The sequence below is a fragment of the Vicugna pacos genome, unplaced genomic scaffold (assembly GCF_048564905.1).
Source record: "Vicugna pacos unplaced genomic scaffold, VicPac4 scaffold_19, whole genome shotgun sequence".
NCBI lineage: Eukaryota > Metazoa > Chordata > Mammalia > Artiodactyla > Camelidae > Vicugna > Vicugna pacos.
In genome coordinates this window covers 25,260,832-25,281,842 of record NW_027328740.1, presented here as the reverse complement: position 1 = coordinate 25,281,842, position 21,011 = coordinate 25,260,832, and the positions used below count along the sequence as shown (strand labels likewise).

At 45.2% G+C, this 21,011-nt stretch overlaps 1 protein-coding gene across 1 annotated transcript in view; it reads right to left on the bottom strand.

Moving 5' to 3' along the window:
- Positions 1-21,011, bottom strand: part of LOC140693334 (uncharacterized) — a 116,540-nt gene that overhangs the window by 49,361 nt on the left and 46,168 nt on the right. Inside the window, exons 5-6 of the mRNA XM_072957268.1 lie at positions 756-943; positions 359-557 (exon numbers count right to left, since the gene is read on the bottom strand). Of these exons, the coding sequence (XP_072813369.1) occupies positions 411-557; positions 756-943 (335 nt within the window). The 3' untranslated portion in view covers positions 359-410. The remainder of the gene's footprint in view (positions 1-358; positions 558-755; positions 944-21,011) is intronic.

Here is a 21,011-nt window from a genome sequence, read left to right as displayed (position 1 = left end):
GTTCCTGAGGGTTCCTGGGACCCTCCAGCCCCTCTCAAGGTTCTCAGATCCTGGGTCTAAATTTCTATCTGCCTCTTTTGGTGTACGGCCACCTGTGTCTCGTGGTCATGGGTCACTTTATTGCATGACTTGGCATGTTCTTAGTGCTCGTCCTCCACCCCTGCACTAGACTCCCAAGATGTTCCCACTGACCCTTGGCTCCCTGGGTGGCTCAGGGGGCCCTAAGTCTGCACCCTTCACTCTCCTCCTCTACCCCCACCTCTGGGGCCACCCCTAGGTGGACTTGGAGGTGTTTGTAAATGAGTCTTACACAAGGACATGTCTGGAAAAAGCAGGACCCCACCCCCGGAAAACTCACCTGCTCCCTTCTCAGAAGAGGACCCCACAGCCCCACATTGCCTCCCAGGGGTCTACTCAGGACACAGTCCCCCAGTTCTGGGCAAGGTGTCTCCCTGGAATCCTTGCTTCCAGGAAGAGTCTCTCTGTCTTTCTTCAGAGTTTAGAGGTGTTCCCATGTCCCTGACCACCAAGATGCCCAGCACAGTCCCTTCAGTGACCTGGAGAGACAAGTAACTTATGTGGCCACAGGTCTCACAGGACACACCTGCTGGGACCCCAGGCTAAAGGGCTGTCCTTCTGCATTCTCAGGTGTGGCTCCCGTGGTAACTTTTTGCAGGGGGCCCAAACGGGGAGTGTGGCCCAAAGCAGTTCATGGGGCTCTCTGGGCAGGGAAGACTTGGGCCAGGTGGCCTTGCCTGGTTTCCCTGCTGGGCCACTCTGAAAACCCCCGCTCCTCTGGCTGTGGCTGGAGGCCCCTCAAACCTCAGGGCGGGGCTCTTTCTCTCAGCCTCCACTGACTCCAAAGCCACGCTGGTGCTGGCGAGGGGAAAGAGCTTTCTTGCCTTCTTTTGGCCAAGTTGCCACAGGTGGATGCTGCGGGGAGCTGGAGAGAGAGGTAGCACTTGCTCAGATGTGAGTGGTTAAGCAATTTGACACCCTGTCAACTAGCCTTAAACATTGGAATGAGGTCTTTCCCGGTAAAGCTGGAAGTTACTTTCAGTAACTTGTCTAAAGATTTCTTTTTTTTTTCCACTTAAAGACTCATAAAACCTCTCCCAGGTCATTCCTGGTATGGACCATTATCCAGGGATCAATCAGGAAATGCAGGAGGAGAGGGGTGGGGGTGGGGGAGAGGGGAGGTTAGATCAGAGCCCACGGAGAGGAGATGCCCCTCCCAGGAGCCTCACACTGGGCAGTGGCTTCTGGCATCCAGCTCTCCTGTTCTCAGGCCCATTCCATCTGCAGGGTTTTCCAAAAACATAATGGTGGAAGGGCCATGGAGGACACCTAGAACTTCCAGAATAGACAGGGGGAGCAGAGTTACCATGCTGGCCCTGGGTTTGGAGACAGACCTGCAGTGGAGACCACAGGCTTCTGAGAAGCCAGTTTCGAAATAAAGGCAGTATGCACTGGAATACCCGGCTCGAGAGAGTGCTTCATCATAGACATGTAATTTACATAGTTCTCACCACTAAATTCTGTGTTCCCAACACGCTACATGAATGACAGCTTCAACACACATTCATTTCTGAGATGTGAAAAAGTGTAGAGCCGCTCTTTCATCCTGCATAATGGGCATGGCTACACTTAAGAACACTTACCAAGATTTCTCAGCAAGAGCCAATTTCGAAATAAAGGCAGTTTGTGCAGGAAAACCCTGTTGGAGTGAGGGCTTCCCCATACACATGTAAGTTATAGAGTTCCCCTCACCATGAAACGCTGTTCCCAACATGCTACATGCATGAAGGCTTCGACACACATTCAGTTCTAAGCTGTTAGCATGTGGAGAGCCGCTCTTTCATTCAGCACAAAAGGCATGGTTACACCCAGGAAGATTTACCCAGATTTCTCAGCTGCTTCCTTCAGCCAGATTCAAAATAAAGGCAGTTTGTGCTGGGAAAGCCTGTTGGAGCGTGTTCAGAGCTGTTTCGGGCTCTGTCCCAGCTGGAGGGTGCAAAGCCCAACCTCCAGAAAGAGGGACCAGGACCCCACCCGCCAGGTGGTGTTGCCTTTGTAGGGGAACAGTGATCTTTGGGTAAGATATATTGCGGCTCTCTCTAAAAACTGCTTTGACTTAAGTTTGCATCCTAGTCACCAGTTCCAGGACAACAGAAAAGGCATACCCTACATCCCTTTGCACTCAACTCTTCCCAAAAGAGCAAATATTTGTCCATGAAAATACCAGCTGCTCTTCTAAGGCCCACTAAATACCCAGCAGTGTGGGCGGTGCACTCTTGATCAGGGACAGGTGGAGAGGGAACAGCGGTCCTCCAGCAGGCTTGGCCTGGTGTGGCAGCTGCGCTGTGGGTGCGTGGTGGGGAGGGAATGCAGGGAATCCTGTTTGAGGGGCCTCTGTGCACGCCTGCATTATAGTCTGAGGTTTCATACAAAGGCTCCAGGCATCCTAACTGGTCAGATACAGCCCCCACCCTTCGCTGGAACCACCAGGAGATAAGTACCTGTAACAGGGACGGTGCCTGGTGTGGGGAGAGGTCATGGGACCCTCCGGGGGCAGGGGCGGTGGTGCTGGGGAAGGCAGGGGATGCAGTGAAGGGTGGAGGGAGCAGGGTCCTTTGCTTGGGGGTGCGAGTTCTTTGGGAGACCACAGGGAATGGCACACATCATCCCCACCCTATACCCCAAATTCCTAGCCCCGCCAACACAGGGGCTGCTCTGCACCCTCTCAACGTGGCTCTCCTGTAAGACCGCACCCAACCAGGCATCTGGCACCCTGCCCTACCTCCCCTCTTGGGACAGATCCCGTCTTCTTGGAAACTGCCTAGCAGCGTGTATTCAAGGCCGGCAGCCGGCCTGGCGGATCTGCACTTCAGGTGCCCTACCTGGCCAGCCGTGCCTGCCTGGGCTCAGTCCTCTATCTTGCCCACCGGTAGCCTGGGTCCACTTCCGGTGCAAGCGGAGGCCGCGGAGCCCAGGCTGAGCCCCGCACACAGACAGGTGAGGGTGCCCCCGCCCCGCTGCCCCGCCGCCGCGCCCACTGTTGGCAGCATTGCCCCAGCCTCCGGCCGGTGCCACCTGCAGCTGAGGACCTCCGCGCAGCCCCGCCCGCCCCGGCCCCGCCCAGCTGCCCCATAAGCCTCCCCCCACCCCCGTCCTGGCCGCGCCCTTGCTCCCATTGGCTCCGAAAGTTCTGCCCTTGCACGTCTAGCCTCGGGAGGACGCAGACGCAAGCGCTAGGGGAGGGCCCCGCGGCGTTGCCATGGATAAAGACGCCGCGCTCCTCGCGGGCTGGCGTGCGCTTCTGGGGCAGGCAGCGGGCTCCGGAAGTGTGCAGCTGCCCGGGGCCATGGCGGTGTTTGCTGCTGGGGATGGCGGCTTGCTTGGCCGGGCCACTAGTTCTGGCCGCGTCAGTCGGCGGCCGACATCCTTTCTGGGGCGGCGTCTCACAGACGGTAAACGTACGGCAGCGCCGTTGGCGGGGCCAGTGGACATGGACCGGGGTGGGATCCGGGTTGGTGTGGCGGCCGGGGAGGGCTGAGGTCATGATGGCAGCCCTTCTTGGTGAAACAATAAAATGAATAGCCATTTTCACAAGACCTCTGAGTAAATCTACTAGGGAACTTCATCCTGGACTGAGGAAGAGGACTGGGGAGGAGGGGGCATTCAGGGGCACAGAGAACCATGGGCCACCTGTCCCACGATGGACTTTAGACTCACCCTCACCCTTCAGGAACTACTAAATACACACAGACAGAGTGCTATGGACAAGATTTTTTTTTTTTAAACAAATCCCTGAATCCCTAGCAGGTCTTGTTTCTACCCATTCACAAATGGCTTATGTGCATAATGTTTCACAAAAGCCTTAAAATATTATCACCCCAACTTGACACATCAAGAAACTGAGGTAGAGAAGTTTATCACATTCTACAAGATTAGAGAGAGGCCACGTCAGACACCATATTTAAATCCAAGCCCCTGCCCCAGTGCTCACACTAGAAAGTGTGACATACTGCCCCTTTCCTGCCCTCTCCCTGCAATCAATCTCTGAAGAGTCTTTTCTGTGTCACCTGGAATCACAATCACATTCATTTTCCACAAAGAGCTATGTCACTCCTTGGAGGACTTTTCAAAATCTAAAGGGTTGGTTTGAGAGGAGAGATTTGCATTTTCTGTTTCTCAAAGGAAACATGGCTTTAAAAGAAACTGAAAAGTAGTTATCTAGTCTAAGCCCTCATTGTGCAGAGAAAAAACCGGAGGCCCAGAAGAGATGAGGAAAGGGCCTTATTAACAAATATTGCCTCAGTGCAGCACCAAGCCAGACCTGGCACTTCTAGGGGAGGATCTGGAAGGCCCAGGAGAATGAGTGTTAGAAAACAGAAAGAGAAGAAGCATACAAGGCCCCGTCTCTTCACCACCATAACATGAATTTCCACCAAATTACCCAGAATGGGTGCAGCCAATATTAAGTTTGTCAAAAGAGGTTATAGAATTCTCAACCATAGTGGAAATTCCAACATTTACTGTGCTTTTTTCCCAGTTCAAGCATCAATTCAGTGGGCACTCTGTACCAGGGACTACACGAGGCCTGGGGTTCTCCCAAATACAGATCTCTATTACCACGTGTGCAAACCACATTAAGGCCACCAGAAGAAAAGCGCCCACAGATAAGATGGAATTACTGAAACTGAAAGCAGCAAAAGAGCATATATTACTAGGAAAAACGGTGCTCCTAGTAATGGACACATGGACATAGAATGCAAACTGTGTTTAGCAGGCAGGAAAGGGGGGATTAACAGATACAAATTAGTAAATATAAAATAAATGACAAGGGCCTGCTATATAGCACAGGGAACTATATTCAATTTCTTGTAGTGATTTATACTAAAAACAATCTAAAACATATATATATACATATGCATATGTTTATAACTGAATCTCTGCTGCACACTTGAAAATAACATTGTAAATTGACTACACTTAAATAAAAAATAATTTTAAAAAATAAGTAAAAATAAATGCAACGCCATTAAGAAAAAATAAAAGAACTCTCTAATCCCCTTAACTGTAGGTGGTCGAGAAATCTAGCTGCAAACACCAAGTCCACTGGATCACTCCAGCACTGGCTGTCACTCTTTCTGACCATCAGAGAGTCACTTGCTTCACTGAGGTTACTTTTCTCTTCTGTGAAAGGCTACAGTTGCAACTAACGATGTATAGAATCTCATCATTCACAAGCCCAAAAAGTAGTGAGGACTTCACATGGGCCAGGCTCTGGTCAGATGAAAAGATAGGGTCCCAGATATATTCATGGGTAGAAGAAGTTTATGCCATAAAGGTATAAATTCTTCCTGTTTTGATAGACAGATTCATTTCAATTCTGGTTAGAATTCCTACCAGATTTTTCTTGGAATATAACAAGTTAATTTATGGTCAGGAATAGCCAAGAAATTTCTTTAGAACCACCACTTGGGAGGGGTGGATAGGTCATTCATTTCCACTGCTCTTTCTGAAGTGATGAAAACGTTCTGGAATAATAATGGATGCACCACTGTGAATATGCAAAAAGCTGCTGAATTGTACCATTTAAATGGATGGAATTCATGGTTTGTGAACTATATCACAATAAAACTGTCCTATGAAAATTATTTCTTGACAATTATTTTTCAGTTTATACACTAGTCTGTCCCACAATTTAAGAAAAACAAAAAACCTAAACAAGCCAAACTATGCCAGGAGCACTTTAGGACTGCAATATCCCTGGGTCTCCAAGGCCTCTGGTGGTGCTGTTCCTGTTAACACACAATAGCTGGGCTGGGCTAGTTAGGACTGTAACTATCTTTTGAAAATCGAGGATCACTCCTTTCACCCTGGGAGAGGGAAGGAAGGAGGATGTCACAGCCTCATGCCTTCAGCACATTTTTAACAGAACCAAGCCCTGCTTTCACCACTGCAATCCCTCTCACTATAAAAACACGTGACATCAACAAGCACCGCCATCATAACACCTGTAAGTGTTCAAGGTACTTACCTGAGGCAGAAACATGGAGGGGGGAGACAGAACCTCGCTTAGCAGTGACGCTCCCTTTTCCCGACTCCACCAGGAGAAGCTGGGCGTTAGAGCCGGAGGCTTTCAGCCCAGGTAGCAGCGCCCACGCCACAGAGCTGGTCCTCAGGGAGCGGGAAAGGGAGAGCAGGGCAGCCCCGGGGTCGCGGGGCAGGGAAAGCGGGGAGGGGGACGCGGGCTGCAGCCTCGCTCGGAGGACAGCCCCAGCCACAGTCCCAGGCGCCCGCCCCCGTCCGGGTCCGCAGACCCCGCCCGCCCGGGACACAGCCCGCCCAGGGGCGGGGACGGGCCGCCGGACGAGAAGAGGAAGCCCGGGAGGAGAGGACTAGCGGGAGGGAGAGGGGAAGGGGACGCCAGCCGCGGACTGAGGGGATCCCGGCTGGGTGAGAGATGGCAGGTGCACACCAGGCCCTGGACACTGTGGCCGGGACGCCGGGGCAGGTGGCGCTGGCAGAGGGGTCTGGCCTGAGCAATTCATCTGAACACGGGCTGACTAGCGCCCTTGGGGTCTGTGACAGGCGGACCGCCCTCCCGCAGCCGCCTGACCCCTTTCCCAGGAGCCCCCCACCTTGCACTTCCACAGTCAGAGGCCCCGACCCCAGGCAGGAACCAAAGGCCTACCGGGCGACGTAGTTGAGAAGCCTTTGGGCCCGATCCCCGGCTCGGATATGGAGCTCCCAACCAGCGGACCACTTGGCACTGACTGCGCATGCGCAGGAGGGCCAGCGATCCTCTCTGGGTTCTGTGAGAGAAGGTGGGACAGCGAGGGAGGGAGAAGATGGGAGCGGGTGGAGAGGACGGGAAAATTGGAGGGATACAGATGGACAGGATGAGCAGAGAGAAGGAAGGGATCTGGAGAAGGGAGGGTCTTAGAGGAGTTGGAGAAAAAAAGCTTTACCTCTGGGGCACCCCTAGGCGGCAGACCTGCCTCTGTACCCTTCTGTTACCCTTCAAGCCCCGCAGCTCAATTTTACCACCGTGATCCAACCCTCCGTCCGATGCTTCTGCAGAAACCCTAGGGAGATCACACCCGTTGCCCCCACGCGGAGCTGGGTTTTCTGTTGCTCTGAGAACCAAGCACCCGCAGGTGTTGTCGCTCAGAACTACCTTGGGAAGCGCACATATTCCCCTTTTACACGCTGGGAAACAGGCAGGCAGGATCTCTGCCTTAGCTCCACTGTCCCAGGTGTTGGGCTGGCGGGGAGCGGGATGGTACAAGATCAGAGCCCCAGACAGAGCAGACTGCCTGAGTGTTGGTGCATAGTCCCCATCCCTCCTGGGTAAACCATACCCCACCCTAGTGGAAACATCAAGGGCTCACAGTAGTTCCCTGGGTGTGGGAGAGCTGTCCTCATGTGAAGGAAAAGTCCAGCTGGGCTAACAAGCTAAGTCACAAATCTAAGTGTGATAAGTGTCAGTTTACTGATCTAAATTCTGCTGGGCTATCTCGTAAATCTGAAGTTTAGTGTCAGTTTATTGGCCTAACAACCTAACTCGTAATTCCAAGCTCAACAAGTGTCAGTAATGTGATCTGTTACAAATTGATAAGCTCCAGTGTACTTATTCCTTGCTTTTTGTTCTTTGAGCCTTATTGGCTAATCCCCCCTTACTTGTAACTAAGCCTTTAAAACCTCATGTGCACGTCTTGGAGGTACTCAAAACTTCGGAGCCGAAGCCCCTCTGAGCCCACCGGCATAATAATTCTGAGTACTCCAGCACTCCGATTGGTGCTTTTGTCTTGGCTGGCCTGTTTCCATAACACTCAGCTCCAGTGCCCAGCTTTCTAGGTAGATAGGAGTGTTACCAAGTCCAAATTAATTCTCCTCAGTGCAGGACAGGCCAATAAGTTGGGAGACCAGATGTTGGGGCATGGAATAGCAAGTTTCTGTAGACCTAGATGGCAAACTAATGTCCTGGAAAACCATCTCCCCAAGTCACAATTCAGGCTCCTTTCCTATGTGCTTGGTTAGTGCAAACTTCTTAGTGTAGGAATTCCTTCTTGTTAGAATCCTTTCTTCTTGCAGCTATCTGCGTGGGTCAGATCCCTGTAAACCTCCAACAAAAGAAACGTAATTTTCTATTCTGCAATTTGCTATCTTTTAATGAATGAAAAAGTGTTAAATATCCTTAAAGGTCAGAGCCTTCAGAATAGGGTCTCCTGTTTATTTCAGGCTCTAGGCAACATTGTTTTACAAGCAAGATGAAGCCTAGGTGACAGAGCATAGGGTTAAATTCAAAGGAAAAAATCTAATATGGAGTCAGATTTGTTCTGTTATATTACCCGGCCAGATGCCACTTGAGGATTTAAACCCCTTTAAGTTAAAAATAACTAAAATTTTAAAGGAATTTACATACATAGGTGGGAATGTGCAAAGCATATCTGGAAAAGCACCCAAAGGATAGTAAACAGAGGCATCTCCAGACAGGGCTGAAATAACAGAGGATGAGGGAAAACTTCTTTCACTTGTGTATTTTTGTTCTCTGAGTTTTTTTTAAACCATTTCCTTGTATTTCTTTTTCAGATAAAAGAAATGTGTAATGGAGCAAAGGAGTAATTAGCTTAGCAAATACAGCAGCCATGGAATCACTAGTCATCACTTTTGATTTAAGCCAGAAAGCATTTTTTGACTCTCTCCAATGTGCTCTGTCCTGTTTTAAGACTTCTATTAATATTATTATTATTATTATTATTATTGTTATTATTATTATTATTATTATTATTATTATTATTACTATTACTACAAGTACTACTACTATGACTATTACTATTATTACTATTATTTTATGAAATAATAACACGGTTTACCTCACCCCTGCCCATGGCTGGTGGAAAACCAACTGAGTTTATCTTGAGTTGTTTTCCAAGGAGTAGAGATGAGTTTATAAACAGAACACATCTTCAGGGCAAAACAGGCAGTGTGCATTACCAGCAGGCCAGACAGCAATGAAGGGTTTTCAATAGAGGCACCCAGAAGCTGAGAGAGAAAGCCTCCAGGACACTACAAAAAGCTGCCCAAACTGCCATCTCCATGGTACTACTGAAATAGGAAAGAACAAATCTGACTCCATATTTGATCTGTTTCTTTGACTTTAACAAAGCCAAGTTAATATGCTCCGGTCTTTTCATGGGTTATGATGTCACAGAGGAAACGGACAGGTCAACAAGGAACCACTCTGCCGTGATCACGGAGCCGGGGAAAGGGATGGGCTGCAAGATGTATGAAGCAGCCACAACTGTGCCCGTGCTTCTAGGCAGGTATCCAAAATCGCCTCGACAAGGTGTCAAACATTTGTGCCCATGTCCTCATCAACAGACATGTATTAAAGACAAATGGAACCATATAAAAGGCCAATACCCTTGCTGGGTACACCGTCCAAAGAACAAAGTCTCAGTTTGACAACTGGCCATCTCGGTTCCATGGGATTCATTCTTGGAGAACCTTAAAAACCACTCTTCTGTCCTCAAGAATTGCTGCATATTTGTCCTATCTTTGGCTAAGGGATGCAGCACGTTCAAGTGAACTTTAATGTCTGCACAGATTTGACTGTCTTTTTCCAGTTTCACTTGTCCATTCAAAAGAGGCCTGAGCTAAGTCCATCCTCCGTAAGATCTAGTCCCTCCAGTGACAGCTCATTGAGCCTGCAATTAAAAGCCAAGTGAACAAGACTGTCCTCAGCTAAAAAGTTCACCCATCTTTCACTGTTTTCTTAATCTCCTCTCCTGGCTAATTGCAACAGACTAACACCTCCCTCCACCAAGATACCCAACTATGTCATTTTTCTCCCCAAAGAGAAAATAAGGTCCATAAAAGAGGAGACAACTCCATAGTCACCTCTGAATTCTTAGCATATAGTAATGTCAATAAATACAACTCAGATTATTGTTAGTTTCCTTTAAAACCTTTCTGGTTATTTGAATGAGACCTTGGAAGAGAGGTGTTTGCTGTCCAGTATCTTGATCCACAAGACTCTGGAGGCCTTTTTCGGAATAGCTGTTCACTGATTCATTCAAAACACAACTTATCAATCAAGGAGTAGCTGTGCTTTTCTGCCAGGAGTTTGTGGTCACTCTCATGCCAGAACAGCTTTAAACTATATCCTTACTTTGGATTTGTTATTTTTCCCCTCTTCCAACAAAATTGACTTTTCTTATTTTCTTGTCTTGAGGAATTTTTTTTTTTCCTATTCCACCCTTTAGTAAAGCAAGATTCTCAGGATGGGCTTGGCCCATTATATGATCACCCATCCAACTCCTAGTGTGAGAGGCCTGGGGCTCACATCCTTCCCTCCTGTCAAGGCAACTGAAAATCAGTTCAGGAGCCAACCAGCACACCACGGCTTCTAACGCTCACGTATCTCTCAGAAACCCTGCTTTCTCGTTTGTCTTGGCTTCTGAGAATTTTCCCTCACTTTCTTGACAATGAGTTGTGCAGCTTGAAAGATGAGGAAGGAAGGTTTTATTTCTCAATCAGCATTTTAAGGAACTTGTGTAATGAAGGTTTTCAGGAGTTTTAGTACCCTCCATTGCCGAGACAGAAAACACACTAGACATTTTCTAAATTTAGTTCTCATGTGCATTTTTTCTTTCCTATTTTTTTCTTAACTGCTAACAGACATTTTTTAATTTAAAAAAAATAAGGCCCCAAAAAGAATAGAACACTGAAGGGGCAAACAAAATTAAAGGGCAAAGCAGAAAAATGATAACTACTCTACAAAGTTAATGTAATACATACACTATGTATCAGATCAGCAATTCTCAGTAACAGCTAATTGAAACATGACCATGAGGTAAAATTTCTCTCCTGTCAGGACATGGCCAACAGAAAATACAATTAAACCAACAAACTAATTTCCTAAGTCTGGCGAGGTACAGAAGGCTACAAGCTAAATGTGTCTTATTCTAGAAAAGAGGAAGACACACCAGCTCTTTTCTGTGGAGCCTGAGCCCACGGGAGGACGGTGAAGTGAGCTCTGTAAGTACCCAATTAGCAAAGTGAGTGATGAATAAATAGACGTGAGCTTTGATGACAGAGATAATACTACTATTCGTTTGTCCTTTAAAGTATGACTTCACTTTCAGTGATCAATACTTCGGCGTCCTTAGGAGTTGAGATTTTAGGAAAATGCACAACCTGGGCCCAGATCTCCTCTTTAAGCTCGTGACACTGCAGTTAGTTGTCTCAAAGGCAGCTCCAACTCCACATGCAAAGAGCTGACTTCACGGTGTTCCTCCCATAGCCGTCCTTACCAGGGCCCCTGGTCGGAGGGTAAGGTCTCCCTGCGTCTCCCAACTCAGGCCCATCACTCACAGATGTGAATGGACCCCTCCTTCAGGGACCAGATATCCTCAGACACCGAGTCCCACCACCCTCAACTGACCTACCAGATACTCACTGGCACTCACTCAGCACTGACTCTCTGCTGGAGACCACGCTGCACACTGCACAGTGTATCTCACTGGATCTCCACAACAGTCCTGGGAATTGGGTACATCACTGCTTCAATTGATTAGATAAATTGTTTCACTTCCTTGCGTGCGTCCTTCAAACTGACACGGCTACTAAGCCACAAGCCTGGGCCTGAAAACCACTTGAAAATTGGACACTGCTACACCTCGCAGCCACCCTACTCTGACTCATCACATCATCTCCTGCCAAGCCTTCTAAATGTTTCCAAACATTCTAGAAGACAAATATGAACTATGAGAGCACCCCACTCTCCTACTTAAAATCTGTCAATGATGGTTCACTCCCCTTAGGAGAAAGCCCAACCAGGCCTGAGCACAGCCTAAGGCCCCAGCATCCGCTTTCCCTGCACGGCCGCGCCGCCTCACCCACCACGCAGCTCTACACGTGCCGTGTCTAGGACAGGGATGCTGACTCCGCACAACCCAGGGCTTGTCTCACTCGAACAATGATCACCTTCTTCAGTGTTCATCTTCTTCATTGCTGACTCTCACAAAAATGTTTTCTCATGATGAATCAATATCTTTTTCCTTACAACTGCCCATCATTAATAATGAGCTCCCCCCAAAGAGAGAAGACCTAATTCTCAGTCTCCTTATCTGTAAAGTGAGAATAACAAGGAAATATGTGAGGTTTCAAGAGAAATAATATTCATGTGAGGCTGAGGGACAATTCCATCATACAGTAAGCATTCAATATGTGCTTACTTAATATTAATAAGAATATATTGCATTCTAGCAACCTTCAATCAATGTTTTATGACTTTGTCCAACAGACTACTGACAAACTGTTGGACGAACCACTTTGAGCAGATCAGCACAAGCATACTGGGAGAGGTAAGTGCTGACTCCAGTTACAGCTGCAGCCACCCAGCACTACGGGGCGGGGGCAGTTTGCTCAAACTCTTACATGTTGCTTGAGCATTTAGTTCTCATTATAGAATAAAGACAGTTGTTCTTTAGTCAAAGCTCCTGAAACATAAATCTTCAAAGATTGATGCAAATTAGGTTTCAAGTACAACACTCTCACTAGAATTTATTTGAAAATTATAGTCTTAGCTACTCCGCACATCAAAAGGGCATAATCTTAATGTATCTGACTAAATACACTGAAAGGGTTGTTTAAAAGTAATTAAGAAGAAGCCATTCAGAATAAGCTCTCAGTATCATCTGCACAAAGACCCACCCAAGGGTCTCATTTCTCACTTCCACATAGGTGTTTTCAAGTAGCTTACCTTGGGTCTTGGTTTCTTATAACACGGGGCGGGGAATAGTTGTGGATAGATTTATGTAGCAAATATATACCAAGGGTATTTGTTGTGAAGGAATTCTACAAATAAGAAGATTGATACATAGTCCCACCCATAAGAAATTCAGCCTTTCCATTTACAACAGCATTAAAAATAAAGTGAGAGATACATTTAACAAAAATTTACAAGATTTGTACATTGAACTTTTTGAAGTATCACCAGAATAAATTTTAAAAGATCTACATATATGGAAGACATCCCATTTTCATGGAATGATTGACAATATTATTAAAAATGTTAAGAATCCTCAAAGTGAACTATATATTCAGTGGAATCCCTATCAAAATTCCAGCTGACTTCTATGCAAAATTGAAAAACTGATCCCAAAATTCACATGGACCTGCAAGGGGCCCAGGACAGCAAAAACAACCTTGAAAAAGAAGAGTAAAGTTGGAGGACTCACTTTAAAGTGTACTAAAATGCTATAGTACTAAGTCAGTATGATACTGGCATAAGTTTGGATAAATAAGTCTAAGAGACACAATAAAAACCCACGGGGAAAAACTTACATTTACAGACACTTTTCCACTAGGGGGCCAAAAACACTCCATTGAAAGAATAGTCTATTCAACTAATGGTTCAGGGACAGCTGGGTATCTGCAGGCAAAAGAATCAATCTGGAATCTGAACACCCATATTTTATATAACAAATAAAATTAATTGAAAATAGATCACAGACAGAAATGTAAAAATTAAACCTATAAACTTTCTAAAAGAAGACACAGTATAAATCTTTGTGGGCCTAGGATAGGCTTTGGTTTCCTAGATACAAAACCAAGAGCACAAGTGATAGAAGGAAAAAGCAGATAAACTGGACTTCATCAAAACTAAAACCTTTTTCTTACAAAGGACATCATCAAGAAAGTGAAATGACAGGGGAAAAGGGTATCTCAAGTCAGAGAGTGCGTGCTTTGCAAAAAAATAAAATAAATCTTTACATCAAACTACCTCCCTTGTAAAGAAATTGTTTTAATGTTTAAAAAAATATAGTTAAAGGACAATGTGCAGAATAGAAGAAAAATTTTGCAAAGCATGTATCTAATAAGAGAGTAGTATCCAGGATATATAACGAATGCTTACAACTGAACAATACAAAAAAATACACCCAATTTTTAAATTTACCACGAATTTAAATAGATATACAAATGGCCAATAATCATATGAAAAGATGCTCAGCATCACTAGGGAAGTCAAAAACAAAATGAGATCTCATTTTACACCCACTAGGATGGTTATAACCAAAACATGGACAATAACAAATGTCGTTCAGGAGGCAGAGAAACCTCATATGCGGCCAGGGGAAAGGAAAAATGTTGCAGCTTCTTTGGAGAAGTCTGGTATTTCCTCAAAAGCTTAGAGTTATATGTCTCAGCAATTCCACTCCTACATATAGAGTCATCTCTCAATATCCTTGGGGGGTTGGTTTCAGGAACCCCACACCCTGGATACCATAATCCAAGGATGTTCGAGTCCCTTTACAATCAACCATCTGGATTCATGTAGTGGAAACTACAGATATGGCGGGGCAAATGTACAGCCAACAGAATGAAAACATATTCTCATAAAAAATTTCACATCAATATTCATAGCAGTATCATTCAGAGTAGCCAAAAGTTACTAACAATATCCATCCATCAATGAACGGATAAACAAAATTACCAAGAATAGGCCCACAAACTTTTGGTCATTGAAACTTTGACAAAGGAGGTGAGAACATACAATGGAGTAAAGACAGCCTCTTCAGCAAATGGTGTAGGGAAAACTTAACAGCTGCATGTAAATCATTGAAGTTAGACTACTCCCTCACAGAATATACAAAAATGAATACAAAATGTGTTAAAGACTTAAACATGTAGACAAGACACTATAAACCTCTTAGAAGCAACCATAGGCAAAACATCTGACATACATCTCAGCAATGTTTTCCTAGAGCAGTCTACTCAAGCAATAGAAAAACAACCAAAAATATACAAGAGGGATCTAATTAAACTTACAAGCTTTTGCACAGCTATGGAAACAGTAAGCAAAACAAAAAGACAACCAACCTATGGAATGGGAGAAAATATTTACAATAAATGAAACTGCTAGGGGCTTAATTCCCAGAATATGTAAACAGCTTTTACACTTAATAAGAAAGAAAAACAAACAATTCAATTCAAAAATTGGCAGAAGTCCTAAAGAAACATTTCTCCAATGAAGACGTACAAATGGCCAGTAGCCACATAAAAAAATATTCAATATCATTATCAGAGAAATGCAAATCAAAACTGCAATCAAGTATCACCTCTCACCAGTCAGAATAGCCATCATTCAGAAGTTCACTGACAATAAATACTGGAAAGTCTGCGGAGAATTGGGAACACACCTACACTGTGGTGGGGATACAGTTTGGTGGAGCCATTGTGGAAAAGTGTATAGATGTTCCTCTAAAGACATAAAATTGACCTCCCAGATGACCCAGCAATCCCACTCCTGGGCATATATCCAGAAGGAACCCTAATTGAAAAAGACACCTACACCCCAATGTACACAGCAGCACTATTTACAATATCAAGACATGGAAGCAACCGAAATGTCCACTGAGAGATGACTGGATAAAGAGGTTGTAGCATATTTGTCCAATAGACTACTATTCAGCCATAAAATAATAATAAAATAATGACATTGGCAGCAACATCAATGGACCTGGAGAATGTCATTCTAAGTGAAGTAAGCCAGAAAGAGAAAGGAAAATACCACATGAGATTGCTCACATGTGGACTCTAAAAAAAAAAAAATAGAAAGAAACAAAAAAATAAACTTATCTACAGAACAGAAACAGACACAGAGACATAGAAACCAAACTATGGTTACCAGTGGGGAGAGGGTGTGGGAAGGAATAAACTGGGAGTTCAAGATTTGCAGATACTGAGTATGTAAAGAATAAACAGCAAGTTTATACTGTATAGCACAGGAGAATATATTTAATATCTTATAGTAACTTATGTTTAAAAAGAGGATGAAAATGAATACAGGTAGGTTCCTATTTAGCTGAAGTGTTGTGCTGTACACAAGAAACTAACACAAAATTATAAACTAACAAGACTTCAATGAAAATATTTTTAAACAGACCAAAAACGAAAACAAAGGAAAAGGATATTATCAAGCAAAAAGAATAAAGTACTGATTCAGGCTACAATTATGGATGAACCTTGAAAGTTTATGCTAAAATAAGCCAGACACAGAAAGCCAAATAGTGCCCTTTAAAGTGAACTGTATCTAAGCGTTTATTGTACTACTCCTGTAAATTTTCCAGAGGTTTGAAATCTATCAATATCAAAATAAAATGTATTATGCATTAAAAACTTAAAACGCTTCCTCACAGGAGGGCTTTAATTATTAAATGCAGAAACGCATATAAAGCTCTTGGAAAAACAATTTGCACGTCCACACACAGTCACTGCTGTCACTGCCACTCAGAGGGTGGTGCCAGCGCTGATGAGAGCTGCCTCCACTCGCTCCCCTGCAGAAAGGAGTGAAGGCCTGAGCTCTGACAGGCAGGGTGAGCGTGAACCTGAGTCATACACAGCCACGTTCCAGACTCTGCGTTACCCAACTTTCTTATACAAACTGCAACATGTAATGTAAACACGCTAGAGGGATGTATCTTACAACACAGGGAATACAGACAATGTTTTACAGTAACTATAAATGGAGCATCTATTGTACACCTGAAACTAATATCATATTTTAAATCAGCTATATTTTTATGAAAAATTAAAAAATATTTTTAAAATGCTATCACTTTAATATTCAATTCGGTTTTTAAGTTACTACTAAACAGCTCAGAATGTATAAAAGCATTTAATTGTGCTGTTTGCTTACATATTTATTTACATTCAGCCTCTTGCTAAAAGAGAATTTAAACAATTCTGTTAAACACAGCTTAACAACCATAACAACAAAAGGCAAAACGGAGAGTGAAGAGAAAATGGAGATTCAATACTTAAATGAAACCAGGGGGAAGTAAACTCATAAAAATGGATTCCATGAAGTCAGGGCAAGTGTTAAGGCTGACTAGAAATTCAGCTGTAGGATTCTTGGCAGCGAAACCAAAAAGAAAAGATGATGGGGCGGGTGGTAGAGCGTGTGCTTAGCGTGCACAGGGTCCTGGGTTGAAGCCCCAGGGCTTCCACTAACAGGTAAATACATCTAATTAACTGCCCCCCTAAAAGATCACCAAAGAAAAGAAAAAGAGAAATTTCTTTCCCAAAGAACCCTGATATTAAATTTGGATTAAATATTTAAAAAAAGAAAAAAAGAAAAATTCAAAAGATAAGTGACACTGAAGGAAAACCACAGCTGGCCTAACAAGCTAAGTCACAAATCAAAGTGTGATAAGTGTCGGTTTCCTGATCTAAGTTTTGCTGGGCTACCTGGTAAATCTGAAGTTTAGTGTCAGTTTACTGGGCTAATAAGCTAACCCGAAAATCCAAGGTCAACAGTTGTCAGTAACGTGATCTGTTCCAAATTGATAAGCTTCAGTGTACTGATTCCTTGCTTTTTGTTGTTTGAGCCTTTTTGGCTAATAGCCCCATACTTGTAATTAACCCTATAAAACCTCATGTGCACGTCTTGGAGGTGCTCAGAGCTTTGGAAAAGAAACCCCTCTGAGCCCGCCAGCGTAATAAATCTCAGTACTCCAACCCTCTGTGTGATTCTTATTTCTTGGCTGGCCTTTTGTTTCCATAACAACACAAGCGATAATGCCCGTGAGATAAATCTGGGGAGGCTGCTGGTAAGTCGCCATGTCTCACGTGGGAAAATCTGAAACATCCTTCTCACCACTCAGAGTCATCATAAGCCCACACCACACCTCCTGCCGTTAAATGCAGGAGCACGGTTAGGGCCCGGCCTTTGCTGTCTTTGTGTCATCACAGTGATACAGGATGGAAGGGGGAAGAGCACAGCCATTCAAGGAAGGCCGCAGCAATTGACATCAAAATGGTGAAGGATTCAACCCCCAATAGGCCTTGAGGCTCAGGATGAAGAGATTTAACTTCTAGCAGATCTTGAGATTCAGTAAACATCCATTGTAATAGTAACCTGGTGAATAACATGCCCCAGGCACCATGGCAGTCCCAATGATAGCCACAAAAGGTCAAAGGGTGGGAAATGGCCAACTCCCTGGGAATCCTAGCCCCTTGCCCTAAGGCTGGTCCTTCTACTTATTAGCATATGAAACCACCAAGCCCAAGAAAACAAGCAACACAGCGCCACCTCGCGGTCACCACTCTCTGTCCCTCTTTGGAGAAGACAGACCTTCTGTCTGTGGGGTGTGTACCTACTTCTAATCTGTGCATGAAACCCCCACACCTCGTGACGTTTCTCTTGCATTTCAATGTATCTGTCTGAATATATATACCTTTACTCAACACTGGCTTGCTCTTGAATTCTTTACTGCATGAAGTCAAAGAACAAAATCTGGTGGGGCACATCCCAGGGGCTCAACGAAAGCCTGGGACACAGCCCTTCTCATGCCCAACGTTTTTTATTCTTGTATCAACAGGACTGGGCTGTGAAGTGACGTCTGAGGCCCCAGCTAAGGGACAGAACCAGCTTCCAGGGTTCCAATTTGCGGGCAGCCTCTCCCCCAGCTTGGGCCTTGGGGTCTGCCCGGTTCTCTGTGTTTCTCTGTTGTGCTGACTCCCCAGCCATACAGCGTACTCCTAGGCCTGTCCCCACAAAACCCTTCTCTCCAAAATACAAGCACGTCATGTCACAATCCTCTTGTTCAACCAGGAAATGTTCAGCCCACTTTTTTCCTCCCCAATAAATTACCCAACTGTCCTCCCTCCCATCACATCACTTCTTTCTTTGTGAGAACTCTGCACTCGCCACACCCCATCATGAACACAGGTGTCTTGCTGGCTGTGACCGAGATGTTTCTTTCTCACACAGCAAGCGTCCTTTCACTTTCCCCTTGTTACCTTAAAAAAGCCTTTCCTGAGTCACCCACCCCTCTGATTATGAACTCACAATGTGCTGAAGTTGCAGTCACTATGTGCATACATCCCAGTTTTGGCTAGGTTTCCATCACAAGATCTTCATTAAGGAGCTGCATAAAGAAGTTATACAGGGTATTCTTACATCAGAGTGGAGGAACCTGCAAAAAATTTAAATGGCTTTGAAGAGAGTGTTAACCAGGGACAGAGATGTCACGGGTCCTAGTCAAAAGTGTCATGAGGCAAAATGTTCTCCCAAGGCTCAGAGTGGCTTCTGAACACAGAATCCTCAGGGAGGAGGTGACAGGCAGTGATTAGGGTGGGTGATACAGGTTACGCTCCCCCAGCTGGGGAAGAATAGGTTTTTTTCTTGTTTTCCAAACAATTTCTTACTATCTTTTTCTCTTATTGCCACATACCATTTCCTACGAATTAAGCATATCAATGTCAGTCACTTGGGCCACTTGGGAGAAGCTACACGATGCCATTCACAGGGATGGGGCATGACAGCCACACCAGTCTAGGTTGAAAGACCAGTGGGGGTATTTGCAAGGTAATCACGGGCATGCAACAAACTCCCCAGCTTCAATGACCTCATCTCAAAGCTGGGGTCAATAAAACTACCAAGCAAATTGCGTGAAGATTATGGCCAATGTTTACTAGGTAAGTGCCCGTGAAAGCTGCCGCTTAATGGGGAATGAGTACGATCAATGAGGCCCTGTCTACCTGCCCACATGCGCCCTGCCTTCCTGCCTTGCTGCAACAGCAGAACTTGTTTAGCTGAGATGAACACCCCCAGAGCAGCCCAGACGGGAAAGCTCCCAGCTCTGCACGGCGAGACGTGTTCCTTTCCTTCTCAGAGCTGATCACAGTTTGCTGTCGTCTGTTTTTATGTTTATCCCTTTTGTAACTCCCTCTCCTCCGGAGTTTTTGCTCAAGCAGCACAGGGCCAGGTGTGTCTTGGGTCCTGCCGGATATTCTGGGCAGGGAAACAGCCAACTCCATATCTGGCTCTGGTGCTGAACGGAGAGAGCAGAAGGCCCAGGGGCCCATGCTGAACTGAGGCCCATGCACCCAAAATTATGGTCTGACCTTGGGCAAATTACACAGTCTTCTTTACCCTGAGATTCCTCATCTGTCCATGAAAATAACTGCCCATGTCACACAGAGTTACAAGTATTAAAGGAAATCAACAAATTCACAACCTAGCCAAGGGGCTACAAGTGCATCCTCAACAGACAAATGCTGCCTTTATGGCTCTGACGCACGCTAAGCGGGGCGGCCCCACACAGTGAACACTGCTAAGTGCCAGGGTGTTAAATGCTTCATGTGTGCTATAATACTCTTTAGATCTTACAACAATCCCAGGAAGAAATGAATATTATTATGCCCATTTCACAGATTCACCAACAGGTTGAGAGTATGCATTCTATTCCAAGTCCCTATGGTGAAGAAATGGCAATTTAAACCGGAATCTGGGCCCAGGCCTTGGCTCCATCTCTCTCCCATCCACCTGACCACTTGCCTATGAATTCCACCTGTCCAATATAAAAGTTTGCAGCCGGCCATCTCTTAAAAGCAATGTGTGCCACCGTTTGTCAATGTTGTTTAATTACCATAAACTGTTCTCAGAAACCACTACAGTAAAGAAAGTTGGACTTAAGGAATTCTGCATTGCGTTCTCCTGCAATGTGCAGGATCCCTTTCCTACACCTCCAAATCTAAGTGTATGCTTCCTCCGTGTTTATGTTTGCACACGGCTTATTAAAGCAGAAGGTATCTGCAGTAATTCCATCTCGGTTGCTTTCCAAGTTTGCAGATTATCCATATTCGGTCTGTGAACGAAAATACTACAATGTGAATGAGAATACTGCAACCATGTCAGTAAACAAAGAATACTGATACCAAGTCATTAAAGGCTTCCGCCACTCCCCGGCGAGGACAGGCCTGCAGCCCAGCCACTGCAGCAACTCACAATGGTGCCCTCTGAGCAGACTCAGAATAAGAAAGGACGGGCTACTGGCCTGAGATAGCTAGGTGCTTGTCTAAAAAATGAATTCAGTGAGTCCTAATATTTGCTTCCTCCCATTCATACAAAATCACTAAATTCTTGAACTTGAGATACCTGGCTTTCTTTAGATAACAAGTAATCTTTTATTGTTCCAACAACC